Source organism: Porites lutea, chromosome 6 (genome assembly GCF_958299795.1).
Source record: "Porites lutea chromosome 6, jaPorLute2.1, whole genome shotgun sequence".
NCBI classification, from domain to species: Eukaryota; Metazoa; Cnidaria; class Anthozoa; order Scleractinia; family Poritidae; genus Porites; species Porites lutea.
The window spans coordinates 6,138,773-6,154,549 of record NC_133206.1 but is presented as its reverse complement, the minus strand read 5'-3'; the positions used below and the strand labels follow the sequence as shown (position 1 = coordinate 6,154,549).

Here is a 15,777-nt window from a genome sequence, read left to right as displayed (position 1 = left end):
CCTCCCATTTATATCTCTTTTTTTTTCTTACATATACCTTTGAAATTTCTTTGGTGAACAGAGACCACCATGGTTATGAGTGACGTCATACCTGGTTCTCACCAAGTTATCAAGTCAAGCAGTTTTTAAGCAATAAAGGGAGACTTTTGAACAAAAAAAAAGCAATTTTAATTTTTTGATCGTAAAACGTTTAAGTGCCAAAACAGAAAATTTGTAAAATGTCACCCATGCATCTTTAATGACGTTACAGACACCTGCAACGCTGTATTAGATCCATGATGAGGGAGATTTAGCAATAATACAAGACGGTGACGGCAACGGGAACATAAAAGCAATCATTTTAATAAGAAAAACAACAATTTTGCACGTGCAGTACACTTTTCATAATAAGTACATTCTTTGCTGTCACTGCACGATCACAACGTGTTAGGGAGGACGTAAACACAAGACGATGAGTTTCCCTTTCTATTTCTAAACTTTAGTGCGATCCCCACTATACTACTGGCGTCACTGAACTATCGACTTCTTCTTCCGGATATCGCAAACGTCTTTCAAATTTGAAGAATTCGCCGTGAGATCTTAAGCAATCAGAAACGGATATATTTTGAATGAATAATAAACGAATATATTTTAAAAGTGACGTTTTGTGGCCGTCGCCATCTTCTATGCTAAAGCTCCCTAATTATCACACCATAAGAACCTTATCTTACCCCCGGCGCTGTATGTCGCCTTGTAACCCCAGTACGGATATGTGTTCAGTTGTGAGCCCGTCTGGTACATCCAAGGGTCTGGTTTACTGTTTGCAAGCAGGCTTTGATTTGATGTCATAGGTTTGACTTTCCAGCCAGGTAGATATGAGCCTCTGTCCTCTTCATCAATGCTATAGAAGTCATTGCACTCGTGGATGAAGTACAAAAAGTAACGTTTGAAAACGCAGGTATCTGCAACAGAAATCAATATCCCGAGATGAAAACATTGCAAGAAGATTGAGATTAAAAACGAGTGTTTAATTTAAGACTGAGTTGAAAAACACGGATGGGAAAACTTTTAGAAGATTAAAGTGGATTGCGATTGGGATTTTTGAGACCTGTCCAGTTAACAAACCGTTTCAAAATCTATATTTTTAAAATCTAACTGTAGATATTAAGATGCATACTGTCCAATCTGGTTCCCAGGTTCTCTATCCCATCTCTCACGCTCCGTAGGGACGGGTAGGAGAGATCCCTGGGAACGAGGTTGGTATACTGTCTTGTTTCTCAAGAGGCTGAGGTTTTCTTGTTTATAAGTAATTTCTTAACAAGATAAATAAGACTGCATTTTTTTTACTCATCCCCTTTAACAGCAGGGGCTTTCATATTAGATACCATCCGCCAAATGAAACTCGTTGGCAAAATGTACTGTACACAAGATAAGACATACAATTGGAGGCAAGGCCTTAAATCTTTCTCGCCATAGAAGAGAGACCTTGGAGGTAGGATGTTCTTAATATGTAGGTGGCGTGGTCGGACGTTTAGAGCACTGGACTTGAAATTGGGAGGCGCTTAGTTCAAGCCTCGCCCTAACCACTCGCTGTATTTGTTCAGTACTCTCCATGCTAATCTCGAGTCCAAATCTCCGGCTACGCTTGTAAATAGCTAACCAGTTTGCCTCCGGCCAGTTCACGGCGATTTTAACCCTCTCGAGTTTGCTTTAATTTATTTGTCTGAGGTATTTGCTTGGCCCCACTGGCAAATATAGTGCAATATCTGAACTATAAATACTGCCGTGGGTAAACTGGAGAATCTGCTCTTAACCCCCATGGTTATCTTTTTTTTGGTATAAAAAGTAAATCAAATCACATGTCCATACCTTTCTTGATTCTGAGCTGCCTGAGTCGAACCACACCTAAAAGGAAGGCCGTTGGAGTATCTGCAAGGAATCTTCTGTCATAATCTTTTTCGTTATTGTAGTAATAACGAGGCATCAGAAGGTATGAATATAGTTCTAATCCAAGTCCAGTAATGGCTAATCTCGTGCACCTGAAACAAATTGAATTAAACATATATACATTTATACATACAAATTGCCATTCAAGCATGATCGTGATCGTGATGTGATCGTTTTTCATCGTTCAGGATGATGAACTTCGAAACTAGTGCAAACCTTTAAAGGAAATTTTGTCCGAGTGATCTTTGAAATCAGTTTACGCGTATTTTATTTGTTGCCAAATTTTTACGTCCTTGAATTTTTATTATAAATACTTTTGGATTGTTCTCAGCTTTGCTCCGTCAATAAGGCCTGCCAGCTCCGGCAGCCACAAAATGTCATTAGTAACAATATTGTTAATTTTACGTATACTAGCTGACTTTACTAAGTGAGAACGTATTTAGCATGAAGTGCTACAGACGACAAAGTTTATATAACTGCTGATGGTGACATGATTACTACTCTTTTGCTACGAGATTATTGCAACGCGAAGGACAAGCCATGTGCAGCAGTGAAAAGGCAACATCTACCTTCTTCCCAGTTTTTTTAAAGACCCTTAGGACAAGTCCAGCTTCTGGTATCAAACTCACGAGCTCCCGAGGTGCAAAGGCTTAGGCTGTGAACACACTTTACCACGTAGCGTTTCGTATCGACAATAAAAGCTATCCAATATGGTACGAAAAACAAAGGCTCGGGACAAACCGTTTACACACATCAAAATCACGGCCGAGCGGTTGGCCAAAAGGGTTTGGTGCACCCCCGGATCAATCCTACTCGCTACCCCCGAATATTTTCTTCCCTGTCAGTGGCTTCCAATCCTCGCTAACTTATTCGCTCCAGCTCTAAGGAATGTCTGTTCACCACTGCACCAAAGAGCGGCACAGGACCTATCCTATACGTGACTCTCCACTTTCAAGATCGGCGCGGCGCGGCGCGGCGCGGTGCGGCACGGCGTAGCGTCGCTACGTTACAGAAATGTGGTTGGAAATCACAGTTCTTATGTGTGAACAGAGGGCCTTTCCGTTAAGGTTCTCGTGCTGGTCCAAAAGCTATTCGGTGTAATGTGAACTGAGCCTTAGAAGCACTTACCTTTCCGTATGTAACGTTTTCCCCATGAACACTATCTTCAAATGTATCCTTCATGTATTTAGTCACCTTGGAAGTTGTCAGATCTCGGTTGCCATAAGCGATTGTCAGGAGGACCAGTAGAAAGATAACATACCATGCAATTTCCCGAATGATGGATTCCATTTGTCTTTCTTTCATTCTTAACTTGCGCGCTATCTCTAGCTTAGCCTCGTCTGGAGGTTTATCATTTCTCAGTTGCTTGAGGGTTTGTTGCGTTTCGGGATCGAGATCCTCAGTGTTTTTCTGCAGCCACTCCTCATCGTTCGCGAGGGTGTTTGCGTTCGCAAACGACTCTTGCTCGACCTTTTTCGGGTCCTTTATAAGAAGGGCGAACAGGGTTGCCATGATGAACACTTTAATAGGCTGTGTAAAGAGCACGTCTTGTATGAAAGATATCGTTATTGATGAAAGCCACTGTGCAGATTTTTCTGGTCCAAACTCCATTCCATACAAGATCACAAATGACGCTGATGTACAAGTGGCGAAAAATGCGATGACGTATGCTACGTACACGAACCAGTGTGGTAAAGCAAACTTCTTTGGACTCTTTTTCTTTTCCTCCCCGGCCTCGATATCAACATCTTCGCCTTCACTGTGTCCTAACTTCACTTCATATTGGCTTGCCTTAGGTTTGGCTTTTCGGAATATGGTCACAATGATTAGATTTGCTGGAAAGACGATCATGCTGCTCATGATTCCAATGGAAACCTGCCGGATGGAAAAACTAAATCCCATTATTCTGATGGCATTTTTAGGCGTTTCGTTTTCTCCCACTTTGTAAAACATAGCGTTAGCAATCAGCGTCGTCATGAGAATCGACAAACAGCAGGTCAAACGTTGCACGCGAGTAAAGTTACTTCGCGGCGGCCGAGCAACAACTGAAAACCAAATATGGCCGTCAGTTAGGTTTTTCCTCACTTCAGATGTGAACAGTACGTTAAACTTGGTCAGGTCTTTCTTGGAAGCAGGATACAGAATCCTCTCGATTTTGCCATCGCCTTCATCGACAGCCAACCAATCATCACAGACGAACCACCATCGTTGATCGGTCTGCAGATCCTGAATCATTACCCTGAGGAGATTCCACGAGGGGTAATTCCCACCGTTATTGTGCCATATCCGGATGTGCTTTAAGCTGCCGAGTGACTGGGGCACAGTGAGTAGAAAGGGATCCACAGAGCCTGAAAAGCGTAAGAAAGTTATCAATTGACTTACAGTCAACTCTCTCGACGTTAACAACATTTTATGAAGTTAAGAAATGATTCCTCGTCTCTACTTACGAATAAAACGGTGAAACCTCGGAAGGTATGCTCTCAAGTTGGGAAATTGAATATTCGCAACTGAGATCAGGGACTGACTAGATTAGGTACTTTGGGGTGCGCTTAACCTACTGGCAGGGGCGTAGCCAGGATTTTTCAAAGGCGGGGTCACAGAGGCTACTCACCGCTGCTCTCCCTCGTGTATCAGCGGGCTCAGTCGTATTATCGCGGCATGAAGGCCCACATTAACTAACGACACGAGCCGTTGACGAAAATATACTTTACAAAAAACCAAATTTTAAAAAAGTGTGCTTTTCAACAATGGCTTTTACGGCCAAGATATTGTCATGGCGTTTTCGCTACCTGAATATTGTAGGTTGTTTGCTCAGAAGAAGGCCTACGGGGTCACGGGCACCCCAGGACCCCCCCCCCCCCCCCCCCCCCAGCTACGCCCCTGACTGGGCTATGGGAGACCCTAAGAGGAGCAACATTTAAGATTCGACCTGTTGATGCTTGTTTATAGGGTTTTCTGAGCTCCATGCAAGTACTTCAAACATCGTTTAACTTAAGTTTAGATTTTACGAAAAAATACAAACCTGTTTTAAAATTTTTCCTGTTAGGGTCTTTCAAGACTCGCGGCTCGGTTTCTTCAAGACCTCCGGTTAACACAATTGACACTTCTGCGCTTGTTCCTGCACTGCGAATAAATCCTGTGTGGACGTGTATCTCATAACAGTACGTATCTCGAGAATCATTGTCTGGTAGGGGGGTGACTCCAGTCTTCAAGTATTCAAAAGACATAAAAGGTGAGAAATCGTATTTAAAAAAAATATATATATTTATAAAAGCACAACCAGAGCTCGGTCAGGTGAATGACCTTCTACCCAAGATACTGTAAAATTCCGAAAATAAGCCCCTCCAAATATAAGCCCCCGGGGGCTTGTACTTGCAAAACTGCGCTCAAATACAAAGTAAAACAAAGCAAAAACGGTAAATTTACTTCCAACTATAAGGCTAGCCCAGTCTACTTTGAAACGCAAATTTCCCTCCGTAGATAAGCCCCTCCGAATATAAGCCCCTCCAAAACTAAGCCCCTCAAAAAGGGCCTTTGAAAAATATAAGTCCCGGGGCTTATTTTCGGAATTTTACGGTATGTTTTCTTCATATAAACGGGACCTAAATAACACGCCATGAAAGCCGGCTACAGTAGATTATTGTTGCCAAAATACCGACAGTTGTAGTTTATTGTCAGGAAAAGAAACGCAAAGGATAGACATTGTTCAAGATAACCGCTATTTTTACACGCGCATGGGATAAACGTAATGTTACATGGTTTGTTTAGCGCTTTAAAGACCACGTGACATACCTACATTTATTGCGCTTCCTAAAGAGAGGTTTTCAGCAGCGATATACAAAAGTGGGTAAATTAAAATCCATGATAATAAAACTCGCGATAGAAAGGGAAAATGTATAAAATTGAAAATAAAAGTTATGTAAAAAAAATATTTAGTGTCTAAATGTTTTAAGTTCACTGTCGGTTTAGGGACTGTGCAATAATTATCAGGAGGGGGGGCTGAAAAACTAGATGGGGGGCAGTACATAAAACCACTGCCAAGATAGGGGGGCTCAAAGTAAAATCACTCATTTGACGGAGGGGAGGCCTTAAGTTTTATTGGAAATGTAATAAAATTAAACGCAATAAAAGATTCTCAATACTGGCATCATGATAGACTGTAACAAATATCAATACGGACAGCTGTTAAACGATTATTGAAAATATTCCATCAAAATGAAAAGCAAATTCACAACTGATCAATTTAACCCGTCTTCTACTTAATTGAGTTGATCCTATGTAAAGCAAAAATCATGAACTTGTTTTTCAGCTTCTTTCATAAAACAATGAGAATAAAACAGATCTCGTAGACAAGCTTTGTCGGTTTTTGATGTGAATAAAAGTAATGTTTCTTCATCGACTGAATCGATTTGCTGAATTCCATATATATATCTGGCTCATAACAAAGTTCAACAGGCTCTCCTCCCAAGGATCTAAATATAATGCAAGCTCTTTTTCGTCTGTTATTTGAAGCGTTCAATCTCCTGTTCTTTGATTTTTTTTCTCTGCTCCTTTCTCTTTCTGGCTTCAGGAGTTTTAGACTTTGAGCCAATGTGGTAAGCACCCTGGTACTTAGCAAATTTGTCTAAATCTTCAATCAAGCGATCAACATCATTCTCGATACTAGATGTTACATAATAACGTTTGTCATTATTGAAGCTGTGATGGCAGCTCAGTCCAGTTTTGAGTTTACCAGTGTGGTTGGAGGGGGGGGGGGGTGCGACGTTATTTTTAACATAACAGAGGGGGGCTAGAATTATGTTTTTTGGTTTTGGAGGGGGGTACTGTCTAGGTTTTTGCTAGATAACTCTAGTTTTTCAGCTCCCCCCCCCCCCCCCCCCCCACCCCCGCCTGATAATTATTGCACAGTCCCGTTAAAGGCAGTTTAAAAAGTTTTTTCTTAAAAGCTTTTCTGCTGAAGGAATAGTTATTAGCGGCAGATCGAGGTTACTTACTGTGGAAATGCGATCTATATTCAAGCAATTCTAAGGCAATTTTTAAGATAGCCGTTACCTGAAAATTGATCTATTGCTCTACCTATGACAGCTTACCTGGAGCGCATCCCTTTTATCTGCTCTTCTTGCAGGAATAAGACATATCAGGTAGAGGCCCAGGATCACACAGACAAAAATCAAGGCGTGTGGGCTATCCAGTAGCTGCTGCACACTTAGCTTGTCAAAGTTGATCTTGTTTGGTGGAACGAAGAAGCTGCTTCCGAATGTTGTAAGATGTGTTGTTAAGCACTCGGTAGACTTCAAATTAGTTTTAGGACCCACCTTGAGGAATTTTAAACAAAAATTAATAAATCGACATCACTAATGATTCTAATATCTTTAAATCTTAGGTGTGTTCTTTGTTCAACGAGCAGTAATGCTATCTTAAAAATATTTACTTCAGTTGTTTTGTGTGCAATACAAATTTCAAGTCATCCACCTAGCGTGTGCGCCCGGTTCAGCTGCCGGTTCAAACGTTGAATTTGTGGCGAACCTAAAATGCTACTATACAAAATCTGTTTTTCTTGCTCACTAGCAGATTAAGCTGACAAAATCGCATTTCAATGATTCATTGCATTGGGTTTAGATTCACAGACATCAGAGCCACATCAGCGGTAAAATTAGGAGGATTTTTCGGACATTTTGTCTCCGCACCAAATTCGGTGACCCCCTTGCCAATTTTTACATTTCGGACATAGATAAGACATTCCATCAAAATCTCAGGAAAATTTCAATAAACTGAAAACTGAAAATCGGTGTTAGAAGGCTTTCGAGTTGACGTCTGTGACAGTTGCAATGTGTCATTGCCCAGCATTCCAGGCACACGTTCGCACAAATTATAGCAAAATGGTACTACTAATGATTACACTCTTTTTTTTATAAGAATGTTGTTTTTCCGGCCCAGGCTGAATATTCTTATTTTTCTGCCGATTTTAGGCTGAAAATATTCTTGTGTTATTCTTAAATAAAGCCTAGTGACGTTTTTGCTTTCGCTAGGTTTTGTTATTTAAAAAGGAAAGAATTTGTCATAATACTTTTTGGCGGTTTAGTTTATGTCTTTTGTGGTGAATACTGTACATATGTATTACATTCATCGAACTGTCATTAGCGTTGAATATTTTGCTATAGCTAGTGCAGGTTTTTTCGTTTTGTTGGCTAGTTTCGCCGTTCAGAGAAAGGAATAATTTTATACGGTTAAGTTAAAAACATAAAATTATATTGTATTTACAGATGTTTCAACACACAAAATTATATCTATCCTTTTCAAAATCTCAGCCTCGGCTTTATTCTTAAAATATTCTTAAAATTTCGCAAATTTCAGCCTCGATATTCTTATAAAAAAAGAGTGTAGGTAACCAAACTATGAAAAAGCAACGTTTGTGTTGTGAAAATGAAAAACACAGTCTCAGTCAAAATGGTTGGGACACTTTGGGGTCTCCTTGTCCCCTCAATGTTGGTGTACAAGATTTGGTGACCAAACCGCGATCAACAACTTTGAGAGGGACGAGGGGAGCACGAGAAGGGAAAAAACAGCGTTTGGTTAAAGTGTCCCAACTATTTTTGTCTGAGACTGTGTCAGGGAGGAATTTGAAGGCGTGTTGACAGATACAGAGGTTAATCTGTAGGTCGGTCACAAGCGACGGGCTTTTGGTTTGTTGGGTATCCATTGTGTTTCGGGAACGTTTCTATAGCAGTGAACTAAGTTATTTGGGCATAACAACATAACACAAAGAATGACCAGTTCGCAGAAATTTCTTGGGCAGAGTAGAGTATTGTAAAATAAAAGGAACTGAGTGTGCACTAAACCGTACACAAATAGCTTTCTAGTGGCCGATTGATAGCGTGACAATATAGCACGTGCATACTATCTACGTAAGATTCAGGGTTTTCATATACAGAGAGGCGCTCGAATGTGCCACATTTCTAAAAAAAATGTGTGGAGAATAATAGAGAAGGCCTCTTTGCCAAGAAAGAGTGTAGGAACAAGGCTCAAAGGGACGCATTTCTAGCTTAAGGGCAAGAGGCGAATGACAGCTGAAAGAGCGATTAAGCGATTTCCAGAGAAAGGGGGAAACTTTTCCTCAGTTTGGAGGAAAATGCAACAAGCCAGGATTATTCCCAAGACCTACCAGCGAGAACAGTATCCCGCTTTCTAAATTTCTAAAGATACTATTGACTACAAGCGCGTAAAAAGGGTGTCCCACAATAGTGTAACTGTTTGCTCCGACGCCAAAAAGTTTCTTAATGATATTCCAGGCTACTGCTGTGAAATCGACAACTTTTTATAAGTTGTTTACAACATATGTTAATTTGGCCTTGCGCCAAATGGTGACATCGGTTCTCATTCTTTACCCCAAATATACGCCTTCCTGAATAACTCTAAAACAAACTACTGTGCCATAAATGTGGGACTTGAGGTACAAAACATGAATCATATAAAACGAGGACACTACCTATCCTTGAAACCTCCAAAAAAGCGTTCTACTCGACGTGTACACGGGTCACCGTACATTAATTCAATTAAGATATTTATAAGTTTCTTTCAGCGAACAATCGTGTCACCATGATCAAAGTTTTAATAACTTGTCTTACATGTATCAAGGCGATATAAACCTTGGCTATTTCAATTAAGTATGAAAGTACCTTATCCTTTTCTTTCTTAATCCATTATATATACCAGAGAGCTCTCAGAAAACGCCCTGGATAGTATGGTGACCCGTTATGGTGACCCGTCCAATCGTGTCTCCACCGGTACAAGATATTCGCGGCAAGATACACAGCCTGCGAAATAATGCGCGCAGTTTTGACTCATCCGTTGTTCACTCTTTAACCCTAATACGTAGAAAGCTTTTTTAATACCGTGGAATGTTGTAATTAAAGAAACAAAGACTTCTGCTCCTCTATTAATTGCCTTCTCTCTTTCTATCCTTGAAATCTTTAATGTTTTTCCCGAAAAAATGCCTCCGAAACGTGCATATACCTGCCAAGCGATTTCCCGCCACTAGAGCCAACGAGGAGTCACATAACTAAAATTCCTCAAAAACACAGTCTCAGTCAAAATGGTTGGGACACTTTGGGGTCTCCTTGTCCCCTCAATGTTGGTGTACAAGATTTGGTGACCAAACCGCGATCAACAACTTTGAGAGGGACGAGGGGAGCACGAGAAGGGAAAAAACAGCGTTTGGTTAAAGTGTCCCAACTATTTTTGTCTGAGACTGTGTCAGGGAGGAATTTGAAGGCGTGTTGACAGATACAGAGGTTAATCTGTAGGTCGGTCACAAGCGACGGGTTTTGGTTTGTTGGGTATCCATTGTGTTTCGGGAACGTTTCTATAGCAGTGAACTAAGTAATTTGGGCATAACAACATAACACAAAGAATGACCAGTTCGCAGAAATTTCTTGGGCAGAGTAGAGTATTGTAAAATAAAAGGAACTGAGTGTGCACTAAACCGTACACAAATAGCTTTCTAGTGGCCGATTGATAGCGTGACAATATAGCACGTGCATACTATCTACGTAAGATTCAGGGTTTTCATATACAGAGAGGCGCTCGAATGTGCCACATTTCTAAAAAAAATGTGTGGAGAATAATAGAGAAGGCCTCTTTGCCAAGAAAGAGTGTAGGAACAAGGCTCAAAGGGACGCATTTCTAACTTAAGGGCAAGAGGCGAATGACAGCTGAAAGAGCGATTAAGCGATTTCCAGAGAAAGGGGGAAACTTTTCCTCAGTTTGGAGGAAAATGCAACAAGCCAGGATTATTCCCAAGACCCACCAGCGAGAACAGTATCCCGCTTTCTAAATTTCTAAAGATACTATTGACTACAAGCGCGTAAAAAGGGTGTCCCACAATAGTGTAACTGTTTGCTCCGACGCCAAAAAGTTTCTTAATGATATTCCAGGCTACTGCTGTGAAATCGACAACTTTTTATAAGTTGTTTACAACATATGTTAATTTGGCCTTGCGCCAAATGGTGACATCGGTTCTCATTCTTTACCCCAAATATACGCCTTCCTGAATAACTCTAAAACAAACTACTGTGCCATAAATGTGGGACTTGAGGTACAAAACATGAATCATATAAAACGAGGACACTACCTATCCTTGAAACCTCCAAAAAAGCGTTCTACTCGACGTGTACACGGGTCACCGTACATTAATTCAATTAAGATATTTATAAGTTTCTTTCAGCGAACAATCGTGTCACCATGATCAAAGTTTTAATAACTTGTCTTACATATATCAAGGCGATATAAACCTTGGCTATTTCAATTAAGTATGAAAGTACCTTATCCTTTTCTTTCTTAATCCATTATATATACCAGAGAGCTCTCAGAAAACGCCCTGGATAGTATGGTGACCCGTTATGGTGACCCGTCCAATCGTGTCTCCACCGGTACAAGATATTCGCGGCAAGATACACAGCCTGCGAAATAATGCGCGCAGTTTTGACTCATCCGTTGTTCACTCTTTAACCCTAATACGTAGAAAGCTTTTTTAATACCGTGGAATGTTGTAATTAAAGAAACAAAGACTTCTGCTCCTCTATTAATTGCCTTCTCTCTTTCTATCCTTGAAATCTTTAATGTTTTTCCCGAAAAAATGCCTCCGAAACGTGCATATACCTGCCAAGCGATTTCCCGCCACTAGAGCCAACGAGGAGTCACATAACTAAAATTCCTCAAAAACACAGTCTCAGTCAAAATGGTTGGGACACTTTGGGGTCTCCTTGTCCCCTCAATGTTGGTGTACAAGATTTGGTGACCAAACCGCGATCAACAACTTTGAGAGGGACGAGGGGAGCACGAGAAGGGAAAAAACAGCGTTTGGTTAAAGTGTCCCAACTATTTTTGTCTGAGACTGTGTCAGGGAGGAATTTGAAGGCGTGTTGACAGATACAGAGGTTAATCTGTAGGTCGGTCACAAGCGACGGGCTTTTGGTTTGTTGGGTATCCATTGTGTTTCGGGAACGTTTCTATAGCAGTGAACTAAGTTATTTGGGCATAACAACATAACACAAAGAATGACCAGTTCGCAGAAATTTCTTGGGCAGAGTAGAGTATTGTAAAATAAAAGGAACTGAGTGTGCACTAAACCGTACACAAATAGCTTTCTAGTGGCCGATTGATAGCGTGACAATATAGCACGTGCATACTATCTACGTAAGATTCAGGGTTTTCATATACAGAGAGGCGCTCGAATGTGCCACATTTCTAAAAAAAATGTGTGGAGAATAATAGAGAAGGCCTCTTTGCCAAGAAAGAGTGTAGGAACAAGGCTCAAAGGGACGCATTTCTAACTTAAGGGCAAGAGGCGAATGACAGCTGAAAGAGCGATTAAGCGATTTCCAGAGAAAGGGGGAAACTTTTCCTCAGTTTGGAGGAAAATGCAACAAGCCAGGATTATTCCCAAGACCTACCAGCGAGAACAGTATCCCGCTTTCTAAATTTCTAAAGATACTATTGACTACAAGCGCGTAAAAAGGGTGTCCCACAATAGTGTAACTGTTTGCTCCGACGCCAAAAAGTTTCTTAATGATATTCCAGGCTACTGCTGTGAAATCGACAACTTTTTATAAGTTGTTTACAACATATGTTAATTTGGCCTTGCGCCAAATGGTGACATCGGTTCTCATTCTTTACCCCAAATATACGCCTTCCTGAATAACTCTAAAACAAACTACTGTGCCATAAATGTGGGACTTGAGGTACAAAACATGAATCATATAAAACGAGGACACTACCTATCCTTGAAACCTCCAAAAAAGCGTTCTACTCGACGTGTACACGGGTCACCGTACATTAATTCAATTAAGATATTTATAAGTTTCTTTCAGCGAACAATCGTGTCACCATGATCAAAGTTTTAATAACTTGTCTTACATGTATCAAGGCGATATAAACCTTGGCTATTTCAATTAAGTATGAAAGTACCTTATCCTTTTCTTTCTTAATACATTATATATACCAGAGAGCTCTCAGAAAACGCCCTGGATAGTATGGTGACCCGTTATGGTGACCCGTCCAATCGTGTCTCCACCGGTACAAGATATTCGCGGCAAGATACACAGCCTGCGAAATAATGCGCGCAGTTTTGACTCATCCGTTGTTCACTCTTTAACCCTAATACGTAGAAAGCTTTTTTAATACCGTGGAATGTTGTAATTAAAGAAACAAAGACTTCTGCTCCTCTATTAATTGCCTTCTCTCTTTCTATCCTTGAAATCTTTAATGTTTTTCCCGAAAAAATGCCTCCGAAACGTGCATATACCTGCCAAGCGATTTCCCGCCACTAGAGCCAACGAGGAGTCACATAACTAAAATTCCTCAAAAACACAGTCTCAGTCAAAATGGTTGGGACACTTTGGGGTCTCCTTGTCCCCTCAATGTTGGTGTACAAGATTTGGTGACCAAACCGCGATCAACAACTTTGAGAGGGACGAGGGGAGCACGAGAAGGGAAAAAACAGCGTTTGGTTAAAGTGTCCCAACTATTTTTGTCTGAGACTGTAGCATGTCACGAGCGTGGGACAAAGAATATTAAAGAGGTGGTCATAGGTTCGAATCCTGTCGGGGACTCAGATTTTTTCTCTGTCCCAAGCTCGTGACATGCTGATTATTCATTTACACATTTGTCTCACCAAGCTTAAAATTTACCATCTCTCATTCTTTCACCAACATTTATGTTGTAGATGTGAGCTGATTTGTTAACTACTTGGAGCAGAGTTAGTGCTAGCTCATGTGTAACAAAATAAAGACTAGGGCCTGGTTCAAGCGCTGTACATCGCATGCACAATACCTAAATTTTGGTTTGACCATAACTATTAAGTTCGCCGTTAGCTCAATTGTCATTATTGTCGTTATTGTCAATTGTCGTTATTGTCATTTTTTTTAAAAGCACGCGACCGGTCGTTTTTCTCAGCTTCTTTACTAGCAAAATTAATTAAAATTAAGTTCGGTTCATTTGAAGGGCGTATTTGACCCGGATGAGTGGTTTGTCACGCTTTCTTCAGCCGTGAACAACGTTTCGGCCGACCAAAATATAATCAGCCGACCTTAAATAGGTTAAACACTGCACTTCTCTATTCTGCGAGTAATAAGGCTCCTTATTTGGTAGTAAGTGGTGAGGAGCGTTGCGTGACGACACTAATAACGGCTGTGTAGCAGACTACTTATTTGGGGGAGTCGCGAGAAGTCGTGCAAGAGCCACAAGTCGAAAAGGAGGCGTAAGTGCGATGGGCTAGCTCTCACTCGCACGTTCTCTCGCCTCGCTCGCCATTATTGGAGAGCTTAGTCGTAGGCTACACTTTACATTAACTGAGTTCGGCTCTTGTGAGGTTCAGCTTTTGAGCCTGGCCTAGGGACTCAGGAGGTAAAAATATTGACCCCAAGGACTCAGAAAATTAACAGTAATAACATGAAGCTCCAAAGGCATATTGCGCGAATTTATTCTTAACGTAAGAATTACCAAATTCAACCTTACAACCGAAAGCCTACTTTGAACACACATTGGGACTTCATTCGCAAAAAAAGCTGTTTCAAACACTGTCTAACGCGTATGAGTTACGCCATTGTTATATTTTACGCCTTAACTGTGTAACCGCGAAAGACTGTTTGGTTAGATACACTGTCCAACCTTGCGAAAACATATGAGTTACGCTATTTTTCCTTGCCTCCCTTCATATTAAGAGAATTTTTCTTTATTTTTCCACTTAAAAATGATGTCATAACCACATCAAAACGTTGTGTAAAACGTTTTTCGCTGATTATTTTTTATTCTCAAGTCTGTAATCAGATGGCGTTTAATTTAGAAATAGGAATACTTGATAGTCCCCCTCAACCTTACCTTAAGCCCGTCTGTTGACCACACGTTCTTTTTTTCGTCATAGAACATACACTTGGACGTATACATGGAAAAATTGTAGGGTACAGTGTCATCAGATCCAATCTTCTTCCGCTCTTCCACAGGTAGAGAGTCATTTTTCGTATATCCCAGCATCACAAAATACTGACCAGTGGCAGTCCAGTTTAAATCATCATTGGACAAAAAAAGCTCACAACGAGAGAGGTTCGTTGAGTGATCACTGTAGCGCCCTCCTAAACGAAATGTTGCGTTGAAGTCGTAAACACCTTCTTCTGGTTTCGGTCTGCTTCCTTTTTTGATGTAAATCTGCACCGCAACACTGATGTTCCAAGCTACTTGAACAGTCACAGCAGATGCATTTTCTGTTAAATTAAATTCATGTATACTGTACTTATCAGAGCGAAGACTTCCTTCTTGCACCGGAGAATCTTTAGCGGTATTATTTCTTGGTAACATAACACTGATTTCCTCCTCCAGACCTTTCACTTTGCACTCAGCGCCATCAACGTCATCACTTCCGTCATCCTTTGACCCGGTAAACGACAAGCTTACAACTTTGTCTGTTACTTGACCTCCTCCCTCACCACCCGAGTATAGATTTTCGTTGGATACTAGGATCTGAGAAAAAAAAAGGTTCACCCAATAAAGTTTCTCGTTGTAAAAGCGTCCGACTTAAAATAGATGCTAACTGGTTTTTATTGACCATTGTTTGTCTTTTCTTTTCTTTGTTTTGTTTTGTTTTGTTTTTTTCATTTGGAGGTCGACCATCGTACCTTTATTCCTGGTTTATAACAAAGGGAGGTCTATTTTCAGGTTTCCCTTGGCATGGAAACTGGGTACCTTCAACTTGACGTATCAAAGACAAAAGCCTCGCCGGGGGTCAAATCCCAGGGGTACTCTCATATGTTACAGGTGTGTGCCGCGGAATAGCGGAGCGTCCGCACACGCGAGGCGTGC

At 40.9% G+C, this 15,777-nt stretch overlaps 1 protein-coding gene across 1 annotated transcript in view; it reads right to left on the bottom strand.

Moving 5' to 3' along the window:
• The window catches only part of LOC140941811 (uncharacterized), a 61,218-nt gene that overhangs the window by 5,125 nt on the left and 40,316 nt on the right, over positions 1-15,777 (bottom strand). Inside the window, 7 exon segments of the mRNA XM_073390823.1 lie at positions 711-941; positions 1,849-1,967; positions 1,969-2,018; positions 3,055-4,274; positions 4,949-5,132; positions 7,017-7,241; positions 14,803-15,438. Coding sequence (XP_073246924.1) covers positions 711-941; positions 1,849-1,967; positions 1,969-2,018; positions 3,055-4,274; positions 4,949-5,132; positions 7,017-7,241; positions 14,803-15,438 — 2,665 coding nt within the window.